The sequence below is a fragment of the Fringilla coelebs genome, assembly GCF_963513975.1.
Source record: "Fringilla coelebs genome assembly, chromosome: 1".
Classification (NCBI taxonomy): Eukaryota; Metazoa; Chordata; class Aves; order Passeriformes; family Fringillidae; genus Fringilla; species Fringilla coelebs.
Window position 1 is genome coordinate 96,463,110 of NC_140028.1, and position 27,543 is coordinate 96,490,652.

The 27,543-nt window shown below is 41.0% G+C and overlaps 2 protein-coding genes across 2 annotated transcripts; both read left to right on the forward strand.

The window, feature by feature from the left end:
* Positions 1 to 1,684: 1,684 nt before the first annotated feature.
* On the forward strand, positions 1,685 to 3,221 carry CCDC201 (coiled-coil domain containing 201; the record flags this gene model as incomplete). Its single annotated transcript, XM_084212702.1, has 2 exons — positions 1,685 to 2,233; positions 3,135 to 3,221. 2 exons carry the CDS (start codon positions 1,685 to 1,687, stop codon positions 3,219 to 3,221), a joined length of 636 nt encoding a protein of 211 aa, XP_084068828.1.
* Positions 3,222 to 17,048: 13,827 nt separating this feature from the next.
* On the forward strand, positions 17,049 to 23,004 carry IGFBP1 (insulin like growth factor binding protein 1). The gene is made up of 4 exons (XM_084222047.1): positions 17,049 to 17,469; positions 19,116 to 19,294; positions 20,840 to 20,968; positions 22,097 to 23,004. Exons 1-4 carry the CDS (start codon positions 17,067 to 17,069, stop codon positions 22,226 to 22,228), a joined length of 843 nt encoding a protein of 280 aa, XP_084078173.1. The 5' UTR covers positions 17,049 to 17,066; the 3' UTR covers positions 22,229 to 23,004.
* The last annotated feature ends 4,539 nt before the right edge of the window (positions 23,005 to 27,543 follow it).

Here is a 27,543-nt window from a genome sequence, read left to right on the forward strand (position 1 = left end):
TGGATATCAGCTAGAACCTGGTAGGTCTGGTAAGCCTGCTATATTTTTTCAAATTTCCTGTAAAATGCATTCTCTGTGATACTCTCTGATATTCTCAAATAGTTTATATTTCTCTGTTGGTTTAAGGCTTCTCTCCTTTATCTATAGTGATGTTGGAGCAGAAAAACCTGTTGCTTATATATGTTTATCTTTCTAAAACATAGAGAAATATGAAATAAAAAAAAAAATTGTTGTTTTCTACAAAAGCTTTGGTTGAAAAAATTTGTTTGAAACTACTTTAAGAAAGAAATAGCTTTTAATTGACCATTTAATGATGATGAAGAAGGTATTAAAATATATAGCTGAGGACAGGTTTGGGGGAGGAGTGGTGGCTGCAAAATCCTCCTTATTCCCTTTCTAAACTTAATAGTGTACACTTCTATGATAAAGATGAAAGGAAGTCAGTCTGTCCAAACAGAAAAGGAAAAAGGCAGTCTCTGTAGACTGAGTGCTGCCTATGTGTCACACAAGCTACCACTGCTAAGAAGTGAGAGAAGAAATAGGTATCCAAATAAAAATTATTATGGAGTACACCTCTCTCTTTGTGAGGGAAAAAAACCCCAAACCACAGAACACCTGGCTTCTGCTGTATTGAAGAGTCAGTGCCCTATTTTGTGCTGCCTCTGTGTTTAGAAACACAAAGCGGATGTGAAACTCCACTAGAAAACTCAGACACTACACAGGTGCAGAACAATTACAAAGAATGGAGAACTAATACCTTTTACTTCAGCAAATATACTTCCCTGTCTTCTTGTGCCCTGCTTCATGGCAGTCCAGATTACAACAATTACTAGGAGTACTTAACTGCTCACCTGATTTAGATATTTATCTTAAATATATCTCAAATCAGATATCTTTATCTTGGGCTTTTCTGGCCAAGAAGTAGCAAGTGTAAGAAGCAGTGTTTCTTTTTATTGGGGGTTTGCAAATGGAGAGGGATAATGCTGCTAGCAAAAGCAAGCTTGCCATAGTAAATTCAGTTGAAAATAGACTTGCACAGAACATAAAGTTTTTAGAATCAAGGCTTAGGGTCAGCTGAAGTAAGATAAATGTCAAGTAAATAGAAAGGAATTATGAAATAGAGGTTTATGAGCCCCTTTTCAAGGAATTAAGGGAAACAAAATGGCAATTTGATTAAAAGATCATTGGTGAATCCAGAAGTTCTCTGTCCACCTCTTCAGAGCACTTGAGTTCTTGCTACACAACAGTAGTCCCTCTGCCATCTAATACTTTTCAGCTACATACAGAGTGTTTGTTAGCAGCTGAAACCCCAAAAGTATATTATTTACATACCTGGAAGGAGGAAACACTATCTTAATGGTGTTGCAGTTAATGAAAGGTCTTTAAAAATTCTGGCACACTTGGAGCTCCTCATGCAGAAGGCTGAGAGAGGAGTAGTAAGTGTTGGATGTGTGACCAGATGTGTTCTCCTGTTCTGTTTTCAACATGGCTCTTCTAAATGCTTGAACACTGATCTATATAAAGGATAAATTCTATGTTAAGACAGAATGTAGACATGAAAATAGAAACACTTCAGATTTGATTTAACAGCTTGCTGCTAAAGAGCAGCTTACATCGCATCTTTTACAGCATGAACAATGACACAATCTTCTTATTTTCTTAAGGCAATAAACCTGATTTCAAGATGTCAGAGGAAGATGATTCTTCTCTGAATGTTAAAAGATCTCTAAAAAAGAGAATGGTGACACACAGCACCCCAGTGGACTCAGTGCTCTCAAGAACAATTCCATCTTCTATAGATCTGACAAATCAGTCAATCAAGGACCAAGATGCCACAAAGAGACTTTATGGCTCTCCAATGCCAAAATCAAACCTAAGTAGATCGTTATCTCAAGTATCATTAGTACGTGCTGATGTATACATCCCTCCTACACCCCCAGAAAAGCTTTCAACAACATTTGATTTGCAAGAACTAAATAAAGAGAAAAGCCAAAGCTCTCGGCTTGTATTTTCTAGAAGGAGGCTTTCCACTGTGTTGGCATCTGATGAATCATATCAAGAGCCAGCTCACAAGATTGTTCCAAACACAGAAACTCAAGCTACCACCAGGGCATCTGTGGATGCTGCAGTAACTCCCAAGAGTGGACCCTCATGGCTCGTTTCTGGAATACCAGGGATAAAAGACCCCCCGGTAGCAAAATCCAGAAAGAAGAAAATTGATAAAACTCTTCAGGTAAAAACTTTCCTTAAGTTACTCAGTAGCTAAGTTGCACAAACTTCTACCAACACAGAATATATACAGATATTTCTAGTAAAGTGGGAATAGTTTACTAATGGAACATTTCCTTAACTTTAGCTGTGAGGACATCTGTTTATGAATTGCATCATAACCTGGTAAACTCTGAGATACCATTCCTAATCACAGACAGGATGCCATGCAAACTTCCAAATTAGCATTTTTTGCTTCAGCTTGTGAGCTGGTATGACTCGTGGTGTACCAAGTGGGAAAGTATATTTTTTAATATGTCTTTCTTCAGAAGATATTTAAGAATAGGAAGAAATCAGTAATTGAAATTCTAAAGTTTCTTAATGTTAGCACGTCAGATCAAACTTGAGGTACAAATAATCTACCCATTTTTCTGTTAAATCCAAATTGTAATGCTTTATAAAAGGAATGACAGTCATTGCAAAAGGGATCTTTTGAGCAGTCCTTTTGACTAAACTAGGGTTTTCTGAGGAAAGCTTAGATTAATAGATGCTCTGCCAGTGTTGGCTGTCTGTGGTGCCCAAGAACTCAATTTTCTGAAACTTTAATTACTTGCTAAGAGCCGGCAGAAAGCCTGTAGAAAGGCTAGGAGGGCAGCAGAGTTAGACTCTGAAGGCTGTCATGTCAGTGTGAAGCCATCAAATTCTGTTCTGCTTTGGTTTTTCCTCTGTATCATATTGTTCTTGAGTGTGTCAAGAAAACTTGCCAGCTTTGAGAGTAAAAGCTTCTTTGCTTAAAACAAATGGAAAACTCCAGCCAAAATTGAGTTGGGTCATTAGTCCTTTGTGTAGGTAGTCCTCTGTTTTTGAAAGCAGGTGCTATCTGAATAGATTAGCTTGATTAAACAATATTTTTTCTTCTGTAACAGAGAAAGAAAGAAAGAGAATGGCTGCTTCGTCAACTTAACAACATTGAGGAGGCAACTAAACATGAACTGACAATTGAAGAAGCTTGATTGGGCTACCTGTGGGATAAGTGCTGTCACATCCATCATGTGGGAAGGGCAAGTTCCAATAAATCACACTCTGTTATAGTGCCTGTTAGGCTTCCTCTTTCCTTCCAAAATGATCTTTTGCTGTTATTTATTTGTTTTGTCATTCTTTCTCTTAAATTCAGGAGTAGCAAGTATAAATTAAGACGAGAGTTGAGAAGAGACAATCTCTACAGGAGAGTTAGTTTATAATGGTTGAAAGGCCTAGAACAAAGAAGGGAGGAAGAATTTAATGTTTAAGAATCATTCTTCATCCTGCCACAGCCCTCCCTGGCCTTAACCTTCTGTGTAGCATTTAAGTCTTTTGGGCTTACTTATCTTCCTTAACAAGAAGTCACTAGGCAAAGTCCTAGTGGCCACATAGAGTGTAATCCTGGTTAGCCAAAGGAAAGCTGATGCAATCTGGAATGTTTTTGCTGCTACCTGGTGAGATGAGGAAATACTGAGAGGATGGAGGTCATTCTTTAGAGATTACTAATTAATGGCAGCTTTTTTTGAAGTTTTTGTTCAAAATTAGTTTGTCTCAGCCTTAGATTGTAAATGCAACTCACTGTTTTATTTGAGATAGCTAATCCTTGGCTGTGTGTTTTGAGGAAATTTGGGGTTTCTGGATTTTTTTTCCTCTGGAGCTGCTGCATGGAGGTCAAGAAGGATGTCCTACCTGATAGCTGTATTGTCAAAATGGTAATTTAACTCAAAGGATCTTTCTGAAGCATAAATCAAGAATTGATGCAAAGAGCACAGCATTCATGTTCATTTCTACTGCTGTCTTTTACTTAATCTTTAGATTATACAAGCAGAGTTTATACTTTCTAAGGTATCTATGGAGTGTCAGCAGCAGGAATCCAGAACAGATTTACCACCTACATACACATATTTCTGCATTTGTGTGGCTCTAGAAGGTGCACTTTCCTGGTATATACTGGTTCTGCAGCAGTTCCAGGCACTAATTACCCCAAAGGGGAGAGGTCCCATTTAAAAGAAGCTACCAGTTAAGAATGGGGCAGTTGATGCAAGGGGAACTTTTGCATTTCCTTTCCACAAAGTGTGACTTGTAATATCTCACATCCAAGGTGGCAGAGAAGGAGAAGTATGTCCCATGCCAACATTTTGACACAGGCCGATCGATAGTATCTGTGTTACGCTCCAAAATGTAAGAGTGGATTTGTGGTTTTACAATCTCTCTCAGGATTTAAAAGGAATTAGGATGTTTTTGCTAATGATTCTTGAAGTGAAATTCTTTAGAGTTTCTCAGGAGAACAGCCTTATCCTCAGACCTGGCTTTCTGTGTAGCCAGGCAGAGGGGTGATGCTGTCCTTCAGTTCACGAGCCAAGTCACGCTCACTTGGTTTCAAGTTTAGTTAATGTTCTGGAATTTGTTTGTGTTTGTTACCCTGGCTGCTTGTCTGGCCTCCACAGGTTCCTCTGGCAACCAGAGAGCTCCTGGCTGGTGTAGATCCCAAGCTGTTTTTGAGATAAAATAGGCATGGTTGCAGATGTGCTGCTATTCCCCCTGAGCCTGCAGGCATTTCATCAGTATCTGTGATTTGTGCCAGGGGCTGAACTAAGATCAGGCAAGTGCAAGGTTAGCGTGAAACCCTCCTCTACCCCTGGGAAAAAAAAGCACAGATTAGTCTGGCTGCATGACCCAATGCTTAATCCAAATGACCCAGTTCTGCCTCTTGTTTATTTGTACCTTCCCAGATAGTTGCTCCTTCTTCAGGTTTCTCATCCTAGTCTCAGGAAGTCTTGATACTGCTTCTGCTTTTCTCTCTTACTGTTGCCTCTCAAAGTCACTCTTGGCTCCTGCCCATCCAGCTTCTTGGTCTCCAAATGTCTTCATTTAATATCTCCTCCAATCTGGTCTCTAGCTCTTTCCTTACTTATAAGACAAAGATGTCTTTTGTCTTTAGTGCCTGCTCTTCACTGTTGGACTCCTTGCCCATCTGATACCCTCTGATATCTGACACTGGCCTTCTGCCAAGACTCAGACTCTGTTGTCACACCCCAAAGTGCCTTTGTCTACTTAGGTTGATGCCTTCCATGATGTTAGGCCAAGCGGAAAGGTCATGTGGGACAAGTTCCAGACCTCAGGAGGCCAGGGGTGTAGTTGCTGCAAAATTCCTTCTAAAGCCCTGCTTTGGGCTACATTAAATGCAAGATTAATCCAGGGAATATGGCTACTTAATGTCTAAGGTATCTTTGGCTTCATTCCAAGTGCAATGCAAAACTTCTGAAATTTAGAACACAGCAAATGATGGGAAGGTTTTTCAGGGAGCAAGGGTGCTGCCCTGTCAGGTTCATGGAAGTAGTTGGTGCCACGAAAATCCCAGTGGAGGAAAACAAATTTTAACATAGAATGATAACATAGAACTGACTTTGGGTCTTTCCAAGTTTTCAAGCTCTATCAGGCAGACAGATGCGAAAAACCAAGGGGTCTCATGATTTTGCAAACTACTTCTATTTCCTCTCCTAGAATGTTTAAAAATAAATAGAAAAGACTGTATAATATTTGTTTTGGAATAATTAAGGTGTTCGTGAGTTTGCAAAAATTATAAAACTGCTTATAATATTTAATGAGAATATCAATACAGTCAACTGGTTCTTGAGGGTTTTTCCAACATGTGTCTGATGTTCTGCAACCACAGTATCAATGGTTAATTGCATGTAACAATCCCAAGGAATTTCAACCAGCCCTATATAGTACAGACCTTAGTGAATGGTGTTCTCAGAGAAAGGTTTGTGTCTAATTTATAAAATCAATATGCTGGAAAATGTGAAACTAAATATATCAAATTGCACTTAAAAAACTATACCATTATAACTATACTTCACATGTAAGAATGTCCATTGGGAAAAAAAAAATTAAAAAAAAACCGAACAACTAGTATTTCTTTATTCTTCTTTTTCTATATTTGTTCACAGAGCTTGAACTTCCTTTCATTTCTCCTGCAGACTCACAAACCTACTGGAATTAAATTTTTAAATGATATGGCTAGTTCTCTGTCATACTATGTATTTATACTTTGAAAGGAATAGGCTTTGGGAGGAGCACTACTAGCATGCAGTTTCACTCTTTTTTGATGTTCATCCTCTAGTGGAAACAATGGCAAATTACTGTTTGGTTAGAGCTTCTCTTCATGCACAAAGTTCCTTTATGAGTATTTATATTACAATATCATCACACTGCAAAAAAAGAGAAATGTTCAAGGGAGCTGTAAAATCCAACACGACTAAAAAAGAAGTCTTCCTAATTATTACAGACCTTAAGGATTTTGGCTGAGGCTGAAACAGGTTACCAGTTACAGACACCAGATCCTTATGAGAAGAGAATCCCCAGGACATCCTGTTCTGTAAAATAAAAAACCCATTTCCTCCACGAATGAATGTGAATCAGAGTTGCAACATGCTCTTGAGCTTTGGTGTTGTCCTGACTTTCAAATGCAACACGGACACAGCTGTAAGTTCAGAAGAGCCTTCTCATTGAGAGTGTTCTTTTAGGGCAGTATTTTTCCTTTTGGAGTGAAGCTATGACCTTGACCTATGGAGCTGTTTTCAGTACACTTGTCCCTGATATTACACAACCTACCTGCTGATGGTGACTAAGCATGATGTTGGAGGGAGAAGAACAAAAACATTACTAAGAACAGAGGGAAGAGACAGAAATGTCTTCACCCAGGATTTATGAGCTCGGCCTTGTTCCCACTGAAGCAATGGTAGTACTCTTGTTGACAGAGCTGGGAGTGCTCTGCCCAGCTGTGGTGCTTCTGTAGGAGGCCAGTTTGAAGAGAAAAATGTTTAGCCATATGTATTTAAGATATTTTAGATTTATGTAACAGACAAATGGAAACTAGGTCCTTCCTTTGCTCATCACAGATGAACAATTTTAAAATAACTAGGAAAAGTGGGAAACTTTTAAATAAAAACAGATTTTTTTTTTCCCCCTCTCAGTTACAACATAGTTACATTCCTGCTATGGACAAAACCCTGAGTAATAAATCACACAACAGTGTTGCTGACCTGTACTTGGTCATGTTTTGTTCTTTAAGACATACAAACACACAGAGCTCCCTTAGCTCCATCTGTTGATACACTCCACCATGCTTACTAAAACAGCTCCCTCTTCAATATTTCCAACTTACTAGAAACAAATGAACAAACACTGAGCCTAGTAGCCTAGAAAAGTTAGAGCAGTAAAAGCAATTGTGTAACATTTTCAAATATTACTAAAAACTTGAACTAGGCACAGATCTTACCACTTCCTTTAGGATGTGGACCTGAGCTGCTCACCCTCACCCTGCCCAAACCTTGCTCAGGCTTTCTACTACTCTATGGCTGCCTAATGCTTCTATGAAATTAAATGGTGCTTAGCAGTGCAGCCAGTCCCAAGAGGCATGTGAACCCTGCAGAGCTTGGCAGCTGCCAGTCCCCTGGGTACACTCATAGCTGCGGCTTTGCAGCGCTGACGGCAGTCCCACCGCTCCATCATGAAATGGTACATGTGCATGGAGATGTGTAGCAGACAGCAGTGAGATAGGAGCTCTGTCTGTCTGATTTCAATTCCAGCAGCCCACAGTACAAAACTCTGGAAGTACAGATTGCATTTCAAATCCCCTTCTCATGTGAGATAGCAGCTTGAAACCAAATGTCCTGGCTCACAAGGCAGTGACCATTGTTTCTAGCCTTGCTGTGAAGTCAGTGCCTTTAAGTGTTACTGTCAAAGTAGTTCCACTTTGCCTAAGTGTTTATTAAAAATAAGATTGAACTAGCATCACTGTTCTGTCACTCACTGTCCTGCATCTGTGTTTTTTTATTTCTTTGGGTTTTTTTTTTCTGTTTTTCTTCATTTTTATAGCAGAAATGGAAAGAAGAAAGGGGAAAATATCCTTCATATTTCCTCTGCTTCTTACTGTTGCTGCCCTATTGATCCCTTCTGTTGTCCTCCACTTCATACTTTTGGACTTTCCTAGCTCTGCATGTCCTACTGTAACTGTCTTCTGCTTTCAGCTCTTCACGTCATTGCAGGTTTGTCCTTTGTAGTGACCTTCCTCAATGAGCAGATACCATAATCCTCCTAAAGCTTACATCTTCTCCTAAAGAGGAGGTGCCAGCAGTGATAGGGGAAAAGAAATATCTCACACCTCTACGAGAGGAAAAGGAAGATTCTCTTCACAGAAATTGAATAATACAATTTTATAGTATGGAAAACTGATGCAAATTCAAATATAGGAAAGAAAGTATGTGCAGGATTGCTGACAAATTTACTCAGAGAGGAACTGGATCCAAAAAAAGGGCTTACAAGATGTCCAGGTAAAATGGGCTTCAAAGTAGCCAGCCAAGACAGCACAAGAAATTCATTGCATCTTATGGCATGCACCTAAATCAAATTGGTGTAGTGTGAAGAGTATTCATACAAAGGTCATGGATGTTTTAGTGTTTGTTACTCCTCTAGAAGAAAAATATCACACAAACCCACAAAACCTGCATAAACCATAGCTCAGCAAGAGCAAGAAGCCATGAGAGGAAAGATATTGCAATTACAATCAAAAACTTTATTTACAAACATATGTTGTAAATAAACTGTGGATTTGTGTTATAATTGTAACTGTGCTAGAAAGAAGAAAGAAGGGTGAATCATGGAGAAAGAAGTGCTGTATGGCATCCTGAATATCTCTGGGCATCTGAGAAAATGTTCACTAAGGCTGTAGGATTGGAAATTATACCACAAAGGTTATGATGCAAGCATGCAAATCAACAGTGCATCCTGACCTTTACCAGCATATTCAGTAGAACGTTTTTTTAGCTACAGCTGGGAGATGATAAAAAATTGATAAAAGAAAACAAATCACAGAGCAAATTTCTTGTGTAAGACCATCAAAATGAAAAGTCTATGATGATCACATTTGAAGAGATGAATGAGAGAAGCAAAAACACTATAGCAGATTCAGGATGACACAAAGGTCTGTTGGTTAGTATAGTTTCTCAGAATGCAAAACCAGTGAGTTAAAGGAAAGTCTTGAACTTGATATTTTAAAATATCAGGTTATATGGTTTTTATGCATATACTTAATAATTCTGTAAAACAGGTTTTTTCAAAAGACAGTTATATCAAAAGACAGAAAAATATCAGCTCATAGGGGAAATGTATTAACCATGAATTTGTAGAAAATCACATTAAAAGGCAGGAACCCACGCCGCAGCAGTTTTGGGAGGACTGTTTGTCTGTGGGAGGGACTCACATTGCAGCAGGTGTGGTAGGCTGCTTCTCATCAGAGTGTACTCACGTTGGAGAAGTTCTTGGAGAACTGTCTCCTGTAAGAGGGACCCCACAGTCTCACAGGACAGGGACCCTTCTCCCTGAGCAGAGGAAAAAGATCTCAGGAGACGAACTGACTAAACCCCTTCCCCGTCTTCCTGTGTTGTCAGTGGGACGGAGGGAGGGCTGGGGGGAAGAAAAGGTGGTTTTAAGGACTTATTTTACTTCTTATTATCCTTCTCTGATTTTGTTAGCAATAAATTCACTTTATACCTCCAAGTTGAGCCTGTTTTGCCCTTGGAGTGTTTTCTCCTGGTCCTTATCTCAACTCATGAGCCCTTAATTTTTGCTCTCCTCTGCCCAGCTGTGGCATGGGAGGGTGAGTGAACAACTTTAGTGGGTGCCTGGCATTTGGCCAGTGTGAAACCCAACACTATCAGTCACTAAAGCTTAGGCAAACCTGATTCCCAGCAGCGGCTTACCTGATTTAAGCTCTCTGTGCAAGCCTCAGGCTCTCTAGAACTGACTGAAGTTCCAGAGTCCTGTCTCATGATATCTGAGGAAACAGTAGAGGCTCTGAAACCTGAAAAAAGTACTTTTGGTCTTACTGTCAACAATATAATAATCATCATCATCATCACAAATATTACTGCTGAAATCAGAAATGCCCCAGGACAAAAGGCAATGACAGACTTCCTGGCAAAAGCAGTTGGGCAAACTGTTTTATTTTTGTAAGAACCAGAATTGAATGGCCAAAATGTGAAAAACAATTTTAATTGATGGAGAGAAATGTGTCCTCCTGTTTTAACAGCATTTATCACTCTGCTGGCTCTCTTGCTAAGAATTCCATGCTGCTGTCTTCTGCTCTGTTCCTTTAGGAAGCACAGTTCTGGCATGTTTGTTGCCAGTTTTGACCTCCTACTTCAAAGGACAGTTGGCCAGAGAAAAGGGACCTCTTGACTTACTCTGGTCTGGGCCCTATGACTATTCCTATTTGTATCAGCAATTTTTAAAAATGAAAAGATCAAAGAATGACACTTAAGATTAGAGTACTAAGAGCCAGATATATTCACAGAGGTTAGAAATCTCCATAAAACCTCAGAAGAAAAGATCAGGAATTTGAAACATCAGGGGCTTCTCCAGTTTTGGGTTAGCAGTAAGTTTCTTTCAATATCCAGTCTATCTAGTGTCAAAGAGAACATCCACTGTCGCACTTGATAAGGTAGAAAACAATACACATTAATTATTGTTGGCTGTTGTCCTCCAGGCACTTTTCCTCTAAGATGTGCCACTGGCTGTGACTGTGATGGCCCTGGTCTGGGTCTGGATCTCCCTTTTTCTCCCTAAGTACTGTCTACTTTTCTCCCCACTACACATAGAAATGCTTGTGCCTCTTAAGCCATGTATTTGTTCAGGGAGAAAGGAGAGTTTGATGTGAATCCTGGCATTTAACCTGTGTGACAGACGCAGACATTAAAGTAAGTGGTAGTCTTTTGTTCTTCAAACTTCACATGAGATGCTTGAATATGTATTTGAAAGTGCTGTTACATTTAAATTGCTTTAAGAGTAAATGTCTGGGGAATTTGCCTTTTCCTTCATTGGCATAAGATAGCACTTCATCTAGTAGACCTAATGGGGTGAGGGCTGGAGTATCACTCTATCAGCACCTACAGCCTTCAGGGACTGCAGTAAAGGGCATATCATATGGTTAGTGGTGTTCTTTTCTGGTTTGGGCCTGGAGAGACACAGTGGCTGAAAAATACAAAGATATTTAAACAGCTTATCCTGGTTTAGATGCCTGGAGCCAGCGCTAAGGGGGTAATTTACATTTTTGAAAGTCCCTTCTAAGTTATAGCTCACTGAGTAGGCACTGAAAAGCCTTTATTTCCATGGCTGGAAATACTCCATACAGAAATACTCCTACCTGGGTTTAGTAATGCTGACTATAGCAGAAGCAGTGAAGCAGAAGGGATTTTTTTATACTAACTGTCCACAGAGGAACTCATACTCTGTAACACATTTTCAGCTTTGTCATGCCACAGTAAGTCAAAATGTTTCTGTACTATTTTTCCAGCTAGGCAAACTGAGAAAGTGGCAGGCCCGTGGCAGGATGACTACAGGACTTTAACCTCTCTTGCCAGAGGAGTGCAACTGTTTGTAGAAAATAGTTTTCTGGCTGGTCTATGTGTGCACAACATTGCAAACAAGGTGTTTTACTCAGTGCCCAGACACTTTGGGTGCCACCAAGGAGAGGGACTACACTTTTCTCTTCTTTTCATGACCCATAATTTAATGCAGAAAGTTGATAGATGCCTTCCCTAGCTAGACTTGCCATGAGACTGCCTCTCACTAGAGTTTCTGCAGATTTAGTTTTAGGTATTTATAAGCTATTTCCCACATTTTAGCCAAATGAATTGCTGGGGCAAAGTAGCAAAATCAGTCTGCTTCCAAAAGTTAGTGCAACACAAACTTGGAACACGTCCTTCTCTCCATCCAGAATTTAATTCTAAGAGTCATATTTACCCAATCAGAATAGATAAATAAGACCAAATAGCTTATATGTCATTGGTACAAAGTGACAACAATCAAAACGTGTGAATCAAATTATTCATCAAGAACCTAAGCACAATCAATTGACTAGAATTCCTGATAACCCACACAGCTGAAATAAAGCATCCTTTTACACGCAATAAATTCAGAGAAGAAACTATGGGTTTTATATTTGCATCATAGCTGTTTCTCTTCATATGCTTGATGCCACTTGTAGGTGGTATGTGTGTATGTGCATCATAGTGGTTTTGGATATTGTGCTAGTTTTGCATCACAGAAGTGATGTTTTGGGAGAGACTGTTAGCAGTTTCTTCTGTGTCTGATAGGAAACCAATCAGTAGTTGGTTCTGGGAATTGATAATCTGCTAAACCATTGGAAAGCTAGACATGCTTCTGTGAAAAACACGTGTTAAAGAGGAAAGAAACCCAGGAACTCTGTCCTTTTCCCTTCCAGCCAGCAAAGAGATAATGTGGCCAGCCCTGCCCCTGTCTCAGCCAGGCCAGGCCAGGTGGCCCCTGCTGCAGGATGCCCGCTGGACCCAGCATTGGCTGCTGGGCAGGGGCAGAGGAGAAGCCACCAGCCCTGATGTGCTGCCTGCTGAGGTCCTGGCTGCTACAGCCCTGGTGTGCTCTCTGCTGAGGTCCTGGCTGCTACAGCCCTGGTGTGCTCTCCGCTGAGCTCCTGGCTGCTACAGCCCTGGTGTGCTGCCTGCTGAGGTCCTGGCTGCTACAGCCCTGGTATGCTGCTGCTGAGGTCCTGGCTGCTACAGCCCTGGTGTGCTCTCTGCTGAGGTCCTGGCTGCTACAGCCCTGGTGTGCTCTCTGCTGAGGTCCTGGCTGCTACCCCCCCAGCCACAGTTCCCGCCACAAGCTACCAAGTCCAGCCAGGAACACAGGACCTTCTAAGGGCCCCAGGCGGGATATTGACTCTTTCAGTGCTTCAATCCTCCCTTGAGTGAGAGAACATGTCAGAAGTGCAGACACATAAAGAAACAACATGAAAACACCAAGGTCAGTGAAGAAGTAGTCAAGTTCCAGATAGGAGGGATGAGCCTTTAGTTTTAGGCTGAAATCCTCTTGTAAAGCTATGGAGTAGGACTCTTTTCTTCCCTGTAATGCATGAAGGTAAGGGGAGATGAAAGTGTTCAAATTGTAGGTATTGAGCAAAGGCCTCCATACTAAAGCAAGCAGATGTTAAAGTGCAGAAATCCTACTAGAAGTTTGAACAGAGGAGAGAAGAGTGATGAAGATCCTGTGCTCCTAGGAAGAGAAGATCTCTGTTCCTAGAGATGAATATGGTTTCAGGGATTGATAATGAAAACCTTTGCTTTTAAACAACTCATCTTTAAAACTGTACCCCATAAGTTGACATGGCCCATAAACACAGCTGTGGGAGACGCTGTGAAAACAGGAGGGATTTCACAATGCAGATTTCCCCAGGTGGTTGTTATTCCTGGAAATTAAAAGCCATGAAAGACTCTTTTCTTGTGAAGAAATCTCCATAACATTAACAAGAAGGACTTCTCTCCCTAAGTGAACTGAAGAAAGACTATTCTAGAGGTGGTAAACTGACTGGAAATTTTAGGTTTTGTTTCTTTACATTATCAGTAGAAAAGAAAAGTTTGTAGGGGGAGAAGTGTTCTGAAGGTTGTGTTCTGATTCTTATTACTCTTTCTTTTAGTTACTGTTAATAAATTTTTCTTTATACCTTTTTAAAGTTTTGAGCCTGCTTTGCCTCTCTCCTAATCCTATCTCACAGCAAGAAATCAGTAATTACATTCATGTGAGTGCACTAATAATTGACCAGGGCTAATTAGTACATTAGCCAAGAAATCTCAAATTAGCAAACCAAAACCACTACAGATATTAAGCATAAAATTTAGACTTAGTTTCTTACCTTAAAAAAGATAATGAGGATATTCCACTGTTTATTTGGGGTTTTTAAAAACATATCCAGATAAGCAGTCTCGGTAGGAAATTATTTGGCAAGTTACTTGAATTTTTCGTAATTAGTGGAAAAAAATGACTTGCACCCAAATGTATATAGAACTTGACATTCTGTGAGTCACTCCACTTTAAAGCAAAAGAATTAAAAAATCTCAAACTTTATTTATCATTCAAAGTGAAGTCATTGGCTAAGAGTTATTGAGAAACCAATGGGAAAATCTTGCAGAAAAAGTAAACCTTGCCTGAGATTCATGTGGTGTCTTTTGACAAGTGCTTCAAGTTAGGAGTCAACAGTTGAAAAACCTAAAAATTACCATCAAAAGCCTTCAGTAAACACAACTTTACATCATTAATGTTTTTAACCTCCTGGTTCTTACCTGCTTGTGTTCTTTAAAGAAATGTCAGGGTCAGAGGTGGAGATTGGTAGATGAGTTGTAGTATTACATCAGAGTCTACATAAACTTATACACTGCTTTCACTTCATTGATGTCCCATGGTCTATATGAAAGCATTGTCTGGTTGATTGATACTGTCCTGAGTTATCATAACCTGCTCTAACATATGCTCATTACATAAATGAAATATGGAGGGACTGATTTTTATGGGTCTACCTTTTGTACAGCAGAACATCTCACAAAATCTGCTTTGGCAGATTTTTAGGTTTCCTCAATTCAATTTCACAAAAGCTAGCAAGTGAAAAAGGCTGGGCCATGATTTCAAGTGCGCCTGGAACCATGAAGGAAACAGACCAAAAACCCTTTCAAAAACACTTTTCATTTTGTGGGGAGGGGTGTTGTTTATCTTTTGTTTCTCTTACTGGGTACACTGAAAAAAATCTGACTTGTAGAAGGCTGCAAGTTCTTAGGAATTGCCTGAGCAGTTCAGATACTGCCAGCTGCCTGACAGCAAGGCAAAATGTGCCAAAGACCTGTAAACATGATGGTGCATGGAAAGAATGAGATTTTTTGAAACTAACAGTAGTTTTTTTATGTAGGCCCATACATCAGACAAGCATGCTCTTCATGCATTGTGTCTTTATCTCGTTACTTAAAAATGATGGCGATGATTTAAAAAATCCTTTTTAAAAATCATTTCACTTATACCATTAAAAGTTGTTTACTCCCAGTTCATCCCAGTTTTTTTAGACAGAAAAACTGCAGGCAGGACAGTGGTAGGCTGGAGTACAATAATTTCAGAGGCCAGTAGCTTATGTTAAGCTGTCAGTCAATGATCCTCAATTCAGTTCATAAAAACCTGTCCAAACAGCAAAATACACAGATAAGTAGATGAATGCACACATACACATACACAAATGCTAATGAGTTCTTTGGCTCTTTGTCATTTTACAACTTGGTCTACTTTCCATTAATTTTGGGGTTTTTTTCATGTTTCTTCATGAAAGAGACTTTGTTTTGTATTGTTTCCTTTTTCTCTTTGGGAGAGGAAATAGACACATTCCTGTACATTTTTCACTTCATTTTGAATGGTAAGAGAGTCATAGTTTTTCAAGACAGATGCACAATAAAAAGTAGAAATGAAAGTGGGAAAACAGTTTGAAAAGTCTAATTGCAATTGTTGTGCCCTACATTTTTAGCCAAAATTTGTTCCCAGATAGACATGCGAAGTCCACAGACTTATTTTTTAAATTTTTTATTATTTTAAATTATTTTAAAATCTGTAAAATTAGGTTTCTTTAGAGTACTTTAAAATACTAATGAGTTTCAACTTTGGTGTATCGAGATAGAGATACCTGAAAGTATTTGAATTTTTAAAAAGTAGTTAAGTGAAAATATTTCAAGTCTGTAATCGAGGACAATGCTTTTGAGGACTTTTCACTTATGACTATAGAGGGGTAAGAAATCACTACATTATAAATAAAACCTTTGTCATCTGTACTGGAGAACAGATTGAATAACGACATTAAACATGCTCTGCAGTTCTGCTTCACTTTCTTTCACATAAATGATGTATTTACAAAGGAAGATAAATAAATGTAAAAAAAAAGAAAAACACAACAAAAAATCAAGTAAACAAAAAATCATGCTGCATTACATGGCTTTGCAGTGGAATGTGCTATTTCAAGCTTGGTACATACTGTGAATACCAGGATAAAATAATCTGTTCAGTGCAGTGAAGTTTGAGTACTTTTACTGGAGTGGCAACTGTTGCAGGCAAAGCAGAAAAGATTTCCCACCTACACCTCCCCTAGGTGATACATGAGGAGATGGAGAGCATTAAAAGGACAGACAGAAAAGCAGATATCTAGTTTATTTTTTAACTGTTCGACAAAATACTGGTTTCCCTGAAATGGGTGTTTTGGGGACTGCTCCTTCTCTCACTCCAGGAGCAAAACCGAGCCCAGGCACACGAGATCCTGCTTCAGCTGCGCAGCCACCGGCGGAGGTTACTGCAAGGACTCCTACGTGCATGTGTGCAGCAGTTACGAGATCCTGATGGCTTTATTACCCTTGAGGCCTCCTCTTCGGTATGTCAGTGTACTCCTAACCTGCAGCCACATGACGAAAATTAAACAAGGGTTTGTTGCATTTGTTGCTGTGGAAATATGAATTCAGTTGCTTCAGTTTCAATGGGATTTCCCTCCTCCCCCCACCCCTCCCCCCTTGTTTTTTGAACATTTACATTTTTATGAAAAGTCAAGAACAGGAGACATTTGTGGCAAGCAAAAAGGGAGGGGATAGCCCCCAGTCATCCATTCCCTTCTGCCAATTCTCTCTCCAGCCCCCACCACATTTTTCCTCAACTGTGTTGGGGCAAAGAGGTGGGAGTGAGGGAATAAAAGCATTCCTGCATGTCTGGACGAAAGAAAATAGATAAAGGAGGAAAGTGAAAGGGGAGGGGAACAACGGCCAGGGACTTGAATTGCCAGCGAAACGACGCTTCTCCGGCCCCCCTGCTCAGATAATAGTTAACTCGGGGTTAAAGATTAATACCCAGGCAAAGCACTGTATAAATGGCCCGGGCAAGCCCAATGTATGTGAGGTGCCTCCTGCTCTCCAGGCCGCCGAGCCGCCCGAGCCCGGCCCCTGCTCAGCGGCATGAGTGGCCGGCGGTGCGCGCTGTGCCGACCGGGGCTCCCGGCGCGGCTGCTGCCGCTGCTGCCGGCGCTGCTGCTGCTGCTGCCCGCGCTGCCGGCCGCCCGCCTGGCCCGCGGCGCGCAGCCCGTGCTCTGCGCCCCCTGCACCCCGGAGAGGCTCGCTCTGTGCCCGCCCGTCCCGCCCGACTGCCCGGAGGCTGCCCGGCAGCCCGGCTGCGGCTGCTGTCAGATCTGCGCCCTCGGGCCGGGGCAGCCCTGCGGAGTCTACACCGCCCGCTGCCGCCTGGGACTCCGCTGCCACATCCCCGCGAGGGAATCCCGGCCGCTCTCCGCCCTCATCCAGGGGCACGGGACGTGCTTGCCCGCCAGCGAGGTCGGAGGGATGCGTACGGAAGAGCCGGCAGGTACCGCGCCATCGCGTCCCGCTCCGCGCCGCCCCGCGGGCCCGGTCGGGAGCTGCGCGCCGGGCGCTGCCGCACAGCCCCCGGCCGGGGCAGCCCGAGGGATGGGCAGGCGCGACGCGGGCTGTGGGAGCCAGAAGCTGGGAACACTGAGCGAAGTATGAGCGAAGTTAGGGAGGCGTCTGAAATATAGGGAGGCTGGAATGCGCTTTCTAGGGAAACGTGCTCTGACCTGTTCGAGGTGAGGTGCATCCTGGTGCCGGGCCTAAGATGTTCGCAACAAGCTAGTACGCTACAGTCTGAAAGCACAAAAACCCTAAAGCACAGAGATGGAACGATGCAGAATAACTACAGTAAAGTGTCTGGGAGGCTGCAGACAGCAGCTGGAATAGGCAAATGTTTTATAGGCTTTGGTTATGTCCATCTCTAAAACTCATGATAGAGAATGAAAAGGCTTTGTGCCTGGGAATAAAATGTACCTGGAGCAATGGAGTGCTAGCCAAATTATCTTGAGGCAAAAAGGCATCTCAAGCATCTTAAACTATATGATGGGCAGGAACTTCTTCAGTGTTATTTTAGTATTTTTCAATTTATTATGATAATAATTATAATTAGGATGATGATTATTCTTATTATTATTTTCATCATCACTACTGTTATGTCTATGAAGTGATTATTAACTCGGTGGCATTACAAAAATAATCATCACTGACTCAAAATAACAATAGCCATTAGTAGAAGTAAGTGAAGTTTCTCTTGTAGTTGAGGGGGTGGGGAAGGCAGAGAACAGTGACCAAATTGAGTATTTAAGCTACCTGCATTAAATTTGATTTGATTTTTCCAGAGTTGGTTTCATTCCCTCCTTCCTTTCTTTCTTCCTTTCTTTCTCTCCTCAATTTCTCACCTTCATTTCTTCTTGAACATTTTCAATCCATTGCCTGTTTACAGCCTTGATCCAGCAAGGCTGGATTTAGACACATAATGATGAATCACCTACAATTGCAAAGAGCTTCCCTTGCTTTCAGGGGAAGAGTTCACACATGCTGATTTAGGCACTGGTCAGGCAGAGCAGTGAAGGCCGTGATCAGGCAGAAACAAATATTTTTCTGCCAGTTCTTTGCTATTTGGTCTACTGCAGGTCAGCAGGAGCTACTTCTGGCCCCTGTGAATTGCTACCTCTTCTTATTTATGAATAAGAAAGAGCAAAGTACAGGATACCATGGGATGAGGTCTTGACCATTTCCTCTCTGATTAAAATCAGAAATACATGACAAAAATCTAAATTCATTACACGTTTAACTTCAATCTTTCATATAGCCAAGTTTCTACAATCCACTGTAGTCAAGAAGGTTTTTTTCACTTCTAACAGATGGACTGCAACTTCATCTTTGGGATTCAAGTAATTTTGAAGGATCATAAAATAACCAACTTGTTAGAGAATAGCTGCTGAGCCCTTCTATGAATTTAATATCAAAGTATAATTTGCCATGCTGCACATGTATTAATTCCTACAGGATCTACTCTAATGGGTGTCTTAGATATTACTTTTTCTTTTCTTTTGGTTGATCTTTCTCTTCACCTTTTTAAACTTTGAGAAATAAATGCCAAATTTCACTGAAGATGTTTACCTTAATATCATTCACTTCCAGATTCTATAGAACCTGATGATATGCCTCTGGAAAGCACTGAAATAACACAGGATCAGCTGCTGAACTACCAGTTGATGTTTCCCATAGGCCAGGATAAACCCATTCCCTGGAATTCCATCACTGCATATGAAAATATGAAAGCAAAGAGAATATCTGAACTCAAGAAATTGAAAGAGCAGGTGGGTTTTCTTTGTAAAACTTTCAGAAACCATTTCACTAGAGCCTTGCTCTACTGAAATTTCTAGCAGCAACATTGAAATATCAGTATTTTGGGTAGCTAGCAAACCAGCTTTTGGAATGTTCTCATCAGATGCTTGAGGAACAGACAAAATGTCTGGAGCCATAATAGCAGACATGCATCAGGCATGTCCTAAACAGAATTCATGCAGAGGCTGAATGTTTAACCATATTTACAATCAGATTCTAACCTGCCCCCTTAATTTACAGGAATCTATATTAAATCCTTTTTTATTTTAGTTAAGAAAAGGCATTTTTCATTGGTCCAACACACAGCAAAATAAAAGGGAGTCCTTCCATGTAGTTATTGATGAAGCATCAATGCAAAACAAAACGCGATTCACTCTGATCACAAGGAAACACTATTGAGTGTATTCATGTAGAAAGAAAGAAACCTCAAAAATTAAAGTGGGGCTCGACTCTGCAAAATCCTAGTGGGTAATGAGAATGTACGGCCTTTGCAAGCGGGTTTGTGTTCCACGGGAGGGCACCAGAGAACCGCGGTTAGACCAGTCCCCGGCGGCAGCAGCACCCCTGCATTATGGAGCGGGGTTAGTTGGGCAGAACAGAAGCTTTGGTTCGTAATGGTCACTGACAAAATGGAAAAGAAAAATAAAAAATATACTAATCACCTCCCTACCTTAGGAAGCCTCATTCCATATCCAGAACAGGACTTAATCACTGATTTAGTTTGAACTGTTATGTACATGTGCTGTTAGCTGCAGTTCTGATTTTTAGGGCTTCTGCTTTTCTCACCCTGAGCCACAGATAAACCCACAGACTGGAATATGACAGCTTATATGAGAGGCTAACATGGGGAGGTTTTGCAAAAAGCAGAGGTTCAAATGTGTTAGGTACTTTTGATGTGCAGAAATTGTGACTTTGAAAAAGAGAGCCAGCAAATGTGAAAACAGTGAATATTGCAAACAGTTCTTCATTCCCAGTTCCAAGAACTTTGGGGTTTGGTCCTAGAGCTACAGAATGGCTCCATGTTGCTTTGGCAGCGACTCTGTCCTGTACAAAAGATAACAAACATTCAGATATTTGTTCTTGCACCATCTATGTGTCTTGCACCTATCCTCCATATATCAACAGAGCACAAGCCATGTCACCCTGGAAAACGTGACCAATCTCATGTACCAGTCTTCTAACTTCCGCCTCCCTATAAGAGGAGAGATTGTATCCCCTAAGCAGTAATGTGTTTACTTAGTACAAGTTAAATTTTCTTGAGTGGCAATTTAAGGACTAAAATCCCCATGTTTATAGAACAGAAAAAACCTCAAAGAATAAAAACAAAGGTCTGAATGCAACACCAGATTTTTCTTGCTGTGCTTCTACTGAAAGAAGAAAAACTACATGCAAAACAGGCTGGTGTAGACTTTATGCCTAATAAGCATTTTCAGTTCTTTACTGTGTATATTCTGATCACCTTTTATGTAGCTGATTTACTTGTGATTTTGGTATTCACTGCGCTGGTATTCTTGCAGGGTCCTTGTCAGAAGGAGCTCTACAGAGCCCTGTATAAATTGGTGAAGGCTCAGCAGAGAAGCAGAGGGGAGATTTACAAATTTTACTTGCCCAACTGCAACAAGAATGGATTTTACCACAGCAAACAGGTGCGTGCCTTTTCCCCCCTCTCTGCTCACAGCAGTGCTGCACTTGCCTGATACAGCCAACCCTTTCACAGCCCTCTGCTCCCAAACTCCCAAGTTTGCAGCAGGTTGTAAAAACAGGGATACTTAGAGCAGATGGTTTGTCCTTCTCTTCAAGGCGAGCTGCATGCTGGTGGCTGTCAGCAATAGAGGCAGAAGTCTTTTTCCCTTCACAAAACAGGTGCACTCAAAGCCTTTTCCAAAATATTTTAACCCTATCTGTCCCATGTACCTGATTTGTTAGCATTCAGTCAGTTGACATTAACTCGTAAGATCAGCCATACTACCTGCCAAAACCCATTGAGTATATAATAAGCACTATGTAAAAAGAGGGTCTCAGCTCACAGGCAGTGGAAAACCTACATGGGCAGTGAAAAAAAAAAACCTCTTTAGAGCAAAATTAGCCTTCTTAAAGCCTAACAAAAATACTGATTTGTGCTGCCTGTGAATTAGGTTATTTGCTCATTTCCATTATACCCTCAAAAAAATCTATTGCAAGTTACAGTGAGAGTAATCTGCAAAACTAACTAAGGCTCTGAACCTCAAGCCACACCCTGTAACCACAGGTCATGCACACAAATTTAGTAGGTCTGCATAATTCTGTGTCACCAAGAGTCTTTGGTTTTGGGGATGGCATCACGGTGACTCACGAACACTGTGACCTGGGATCTAATCAAGCACAAACAGAAACTGGTTTAAGCCCCTCCTCAAGAAAAAAAACCCAAACATGTCACCTTTTTTGTCTCCTTGTGTGAAGAGACAGAAAGTTCAATCACTGCTCTCACCCTATGAGATTGTCTATTTCTCTGGAAGATACTGGCACTGGAAGATATTGCTTTTTTCTACTGTTGTTTACCAAGGACTGGACAGTTTTAAATCTGAAGTTGCTCTTGTGATAGCTGAGCTTAGGTCTTGGTTCCCTAACCAAGTGTTGTTTAGAGGCTCTGCAGACCACTGCATTCAAAACAAGCCTGTGCATGGCAGGTCCTCACCTTCTGATCCTAATTGTGTCCAACACCTCTATTGGCAGTACCTCACAGGTAATCCTACAGTTACTTATTGTGATTTTTTTTTTCCTTAATAATATTCTAGTGTGAAACTTTGCTGGATGGAGAATCTGCTGAATGCTGGTGTGTCTATCCAAAAAACGGCAGAAGAATTCCTGGATCTCCAGCAATTAAAGGAGACCCAGAATGCCAGCAGTATCTCAGCTCACAAGACTAAAACTAAACCCCAAGGCTTTTCACACCAAGTTTTCTGTGGGGCCTGTTATAGTCAGGAACCATTCCAGTCAGGAGCCATTTCACTAAGGTAGTCTTGTGCACCTGATTTTGAGTGTATGAGTAACCCCATAAAGTAACATTTTTACTGCACTGAGATTGCCTACATGTTTAAGTGACAAATGTGAGCTACTTCCAGATCAAATCCTATAATCTTGTATATTTTGTTTGTATAATATTATATATACCCTCATATGTAAAGCTGATGAATTATTTATTTCACACTGCATGTATTTTTGTCTCTATGTGTTGTTACTAATTTATATTCTCAAACACTTCATAACTTTATATTTAAATACTTAATATTATTGTGCTTAAATATATGCATCGTGTTGGAGGAATGCTGCAACTTAAGCCTTCAAATGGCGTAGCTATTGGAAAAAATGGCTTGTAAACTTGCATTTTTGTACTATGTATTTATAGATGTAAAACTGAATTTTTAAAAATAGATTTCAGTAGAAAGCATGCTTAGAAACTTATTTAAAACATGTTTTGTGAACATATTATGTCACTTTTGCACGTCTGTTTCAATGCCAGTCTGTTTCTCAAAAAAATATTATATACCGAAGCTCCTGATGGGACAGTATTTGTATATTTTTTTAAACACATGCACTGGATAAATGGCAAAACACAATATGATATTCTGCACCACCTTTGACAAGCCTAAGTCATTCACAATGTTGACAATATTATTTAAAATGAACTATTAAAAGTCTTCTGCTCTGCCTTTGTCTCTTGTTTTCTGCTTGTTTCCCTTCAACAGTCTGACCTCAGCAGGAAAACAGGCAAAAGTCTTGCAAATCTGCCTCTGGAATGCCACGTTCCTTTTACCTTTCCTTCTTTTGGTCTGCCTGTCCCGTTGCCCTAGTCCTGTCCTCTCCAGTCCCAGCTATGCCATGCAAGCCTCTGTCTTGGGCAAAACAGCAGCCTCCAAGGGAAGTTATTAAAAGATTTTCTGGATAGGAAATCTGGATGCCTTTCTCCACTCAAATGCCTGAGGCAGCAGTATTAGTACATTTACAAGATAACATCAAGACTAGAAAGAGCCATTTCCTGCACAGAAAGTCAGAGGTTATAAAAAGGAGGTTGGGAAAAAAACAGCCTCACACTTCTTTTTTCTGAAAGCAGAGAAGAGGGTGCTCCTGGCTTGGGATATAGTCCATTTCCCTCCCCTGCATGTTCCTTTGACTTAGTGATTGCAGAGAAAAAGAGAATCAAGTGACTGCCATTCTGGCTTCAAGTTGATTTTGTCCATGGAGAAACAGGTGTGGGAGTAAGTGGGTGTGGGAGTAAGCAAGTCGCACAGGTGAAAACAGTCTGCACCAACCCTTCCTATGAAAACAGCCAGGGAGGGTGATGATAACATTTTCTAAGAGTCTGGCAGAAATGAAAGCCTAAAATTCTCTTGCCATTTGTTGGCACAAACTCTGAGTTTTAAATGGGAGAGGGAAGCTGTTTGTTGAAACTGCAAAGTGAAAGCTCTCCCTGTCATGTTTCTGTGGCTTCATACATTGCACTTACTGAGTGTGTTTTACCTGCATGCCAGTGTCTGCCAATCCAATGGGGGCCTATTAACTGCTCTGGATTCAAAAGTGTGGGAATACTACTGACCTGCTTTGTGAAGTCTTTTGAGATCTTCCCAAGGAAAGCACTACAAAAAAGCAGTTGATGGTATTGGTATTGTAACTAACTAATGTCTAACATCTCTGTATTCAGCAACTGTGAAACCTGGTTGCACTACCACATTCACTATGTCCAAATGCTTGGCAGTCTCTGTATCAAAATAATGAAGAAGCAGCAAGTTTTGGAGTCTTTTTCAGGGAGTCTACTCAGCACAGAACAATTGTCATGGCATTGCCAAGAGAAAATGGTGAGGGAGGGGAGTCTCAGAGCTACAGCACACTCTTAAGAGTACTCTGACTGCTCTTACCCCACAAACCTTGTGTAAAGGTTTATCTCTAAAGAGCAGAAATTGATTCTTTTTGTTGGGCTTGTTATATATATAGGGGAAACATTACTAGTTTATGTAGTAATAGTCGATTTGCAGAATAGCAATCCAGTGGACAGCTACTTCCAATGTTTTGCAGGGTGGAATGTTCCCATCCTAGCTGCAAGAAATTGGAGTTTTCAGTGGGGACAAGGGTTTAGGAGATATTCTTTCCTCTAATTGTTAAGCACCAGAAGCAGAAGTTACTTTGTACAACATTCAGGAATGATAGGCCAATTTCTTAGAAGTGTTTAGCCCCTTATTCCCGCTGAAAGTGGCAGGGGAGGAGTGCCTCCTTATCTGCAATCTGGCCTATGACATCTCGTCAGGACTCACCAGGACAGACATCTCCTCTGCTGCTCTGGGATGAGCTGTCAGACTAGAGCCAGACTCTTCCATATACTGGGATTAGGACTAATGTGAGGAAGCAAAGCAGGCAAAATTTTTCTTCCCTATAAAAATGCTGCTAGGAGCTTAGACTACATTTACACCATAGACAGCACACACCTTGCTTTGTCCTAATTTTTATGATCAGCCTCAAACATCAGGGTGAAAAATCAAAGGTCTTCAGTTTTTCTTTGTTTTATTTTTTCTGTTTGTGGAACACTTTGGTTTTGTTGTTTTGGTGGTTGCTTGTTTTTTGTTTTGTTTTGTTGGAGTTTCTTCTCTCTTCTCTTCTCTTCTCTTCTCTTCTCTTCTCTTCTCTTCTCTTCTCTTCTCTTCTCTTCTCTTCTCTTCTCTTCTCTTCTCTTCTCTTCTCTTCTCTTCTCTTCTCTTCTCTTCTCTTCTCTTCTCTTCTCTTCTCTTCTCTTCTCTTCTCTTCTCTTCTTCTCTTCTCTTCTCTTCTCTTCTCTTTTTTCCATGTGTCAGCTGGCAGTGCAGCTTCAGTGTGTGCCTTCTGCAATGGTTCCTCCTGTGCTGGCAAGCCAAGCCTGGTGGGAATGAGTGGGCAAACAAGGAAGGTGCCATAGGATACTCACCCAGCTCAGGTGTGTAGCTGGATGTGTAAAGGAGATGTACTGATCCTTGTTATTTCAGCTCCCTCCCTTCATATTCACTTGCATCTCTCCTACTCTACCTAAAAAGAAATTAGCTGGTGGGAAGGTCCTAAATGAGCACCTGTGATGTTTGGTTCATGTCATCTGAGAACCCTACCTACCCAGTTATCTTTTCTTCCTGCCAAAACCATCAGGTTTGCTGCAGCAGGGCTTTTTCCAGCCATGCATCCTCCTGCCCATGGCCTACTGCCAGCTGCAAAATGTTCATAGCACAGAAATGAGGTCAGTGCCCTCTGTACTTCATTTTATACCCATTTTCCCCCTAAACCTGTCCAAAGACAACCAAAAATCACCTGGTATAAGCACCTCTGCTTACACTGAGTCAGTTCTGCTCATTGCTTTGGTGTACAGGAGAGACACATTTATATCAGCTAGAGCTGGCAGAAAGTGAGGGGAGAGAAAGGAGTAGAGAAATGGTGGTGAAGGGCAGCCAACCCTAACACTGAAAGCACTTCCCTACCATAAGAACACATGCTTTGGAAAAGAAAATATTAGGGAACAACTTCGTGCAGACCCAGTCCAAAATGCATATTAAGATATTAAGCACATGAAAATTTAGCCTTTTACTTTACAAACAAACATATTCCTTTGATCTTTCACTTGCTAATGTTAGTCTTAAACACAGAAAAAAATTAAAAGGTAAATGAAAAATGCATCACTTATAGCTTTCTTTCCTCAGGGAGAAGAAAAGTGGGATGGAAAGGAATGGCACATGGCAGAGACTTGTCACAGGATTTACTGCCTTTCTGGAAATCACTCAGCTCCCATAGCACTAGATATTACAAGGGACCCCTAAAAAAATGCTAAAACAGAGCAGTTGTTTTTCTGCAAAGTCAGAAGTAAAGATGCTTGTTCTTTACCAGCAGTTTAGCAGCACTGACTTTTCAGAATTATGTTTCTACACACATCACTGCTTTGCTATTGCAGAACAACACTCATGTCTAACCCCTGCTCAACCCATAGTAATAATTATTAATAGTAATAACAATACACTAAAAATAAAATTATAAAGAAAAAATACCTTTTAAAAAAAAGATCCAAGCTACTCACTCCAAGCTAGAGTCTCTCATCATGCTGCAAACTGAGTGGTCAAGTTCTCTATGTATCTTTAGGCAACACTTTTGAAGCTGGTCTACTTTTCCTCAGCTATCACTCCACTGATAAACCACTAGCCTAAACAGTCTCCCCAGGCTGCACTGCAGACAGGTCTCATGTTTTCTGTTTGCCAACACATTTCTCATTTATGGACCAATTGTTGTACATTGCACTGAGAATTGGGCAGGCATCCAGACTGCACAGGAAAGTAGGGTATGAGCATCTTAGCAAACACCTGATTGTGTTTATCTGACTCTGAGATTCAGGTAGGTAGGTATGCATTGAGTAACAGTAGCAGAGTTGGTGTGAGTGGAAGGGTTCTCTTACTGACATACCACCCTGTATTACCTAGCCATTGTTAAGTTAAAGGTGTGAGGGAACAAAGGAGAGGATCTGTTGGGAATACAGCCACTTTGTTCCGTATTACCAGTAAGTACCAAAAAACCAACAGTGGAGCAGGAGCCCAAACATACCAACACTTGCATTCTGCGTAATGAAAATAGCTCTGATGATAGTTCTGCAAACAAACAAAGGCTTTATTTTCCCTCCTTTTCTCCTCCCTTGACTTACGACCGCCTCCATAGAGCAAAGTTCATGCAAGGAAGCTACTGTGAGGGTGCAGGGAGAGGGGTAGCATCCCATGAGAAAGATGTGGGAGCAAGGGTGCTCTTGAATGTTGCAGAAAGTTTAAATGAATAAATTTAAATCTAGTCCATTCCAGATCATAGCTGTTTTATTTTGAAAAAGTTTCTGCTCATCTTTTTAGGCACCTTCTTGGATTATCAAGTCTGAGTGGCAGCATGGGCAGCCCAGCAGAGACAGGGATACACAAGGGAAGGCAGGGGCTGTGCAATGCTTGACTCCCTGTTGCTTCCTTACTAGCCACGTTTTCCATCAGGGGGAGTGCCTGACCAATAGACACGGCTCTTCTAGCAGAGCCTTTGTGCTTCAGTTCTGCTAAGCTGAATACAGCATAGGCAGTCTTCTTCTTGCTCTGTCTCCTCCAACCTAGGCATAAGCTAACAACAAGAAGCCTATTTATGCTTATAATGAAGCTTTTAATTGCATATAATTGCATGCAAATTGCAATGTACCAAGCTGATGTGGAGATGCTGAGGT

Excerpts from the sequence above, each read along its gene's own strand:
- IGFBP1 (XM_084222047.1), top strand. The coding sequence starts at position 17,067 with ATGAGTGGCCGGCGGTGCGCGCTGTGCCGACCGGGGCTCCCGGCGCGG. Across the intron at positions 17,470-19,115 it reads GCGTACGGAAGAGCCGGCAG|ATTCTATAGAACCTGATGAT; the intron begins GTACCGCGCCAT and ends ATTCACTTCCAG. Across the intron at positions 19,295-20,839 it reads TCAAGAAATTGAAAGAGCAG|GGTCCTTGTCAGAAGGAGCT; the intron begins GTGGGTTTTCTT and ends GTATTCTTGCAG.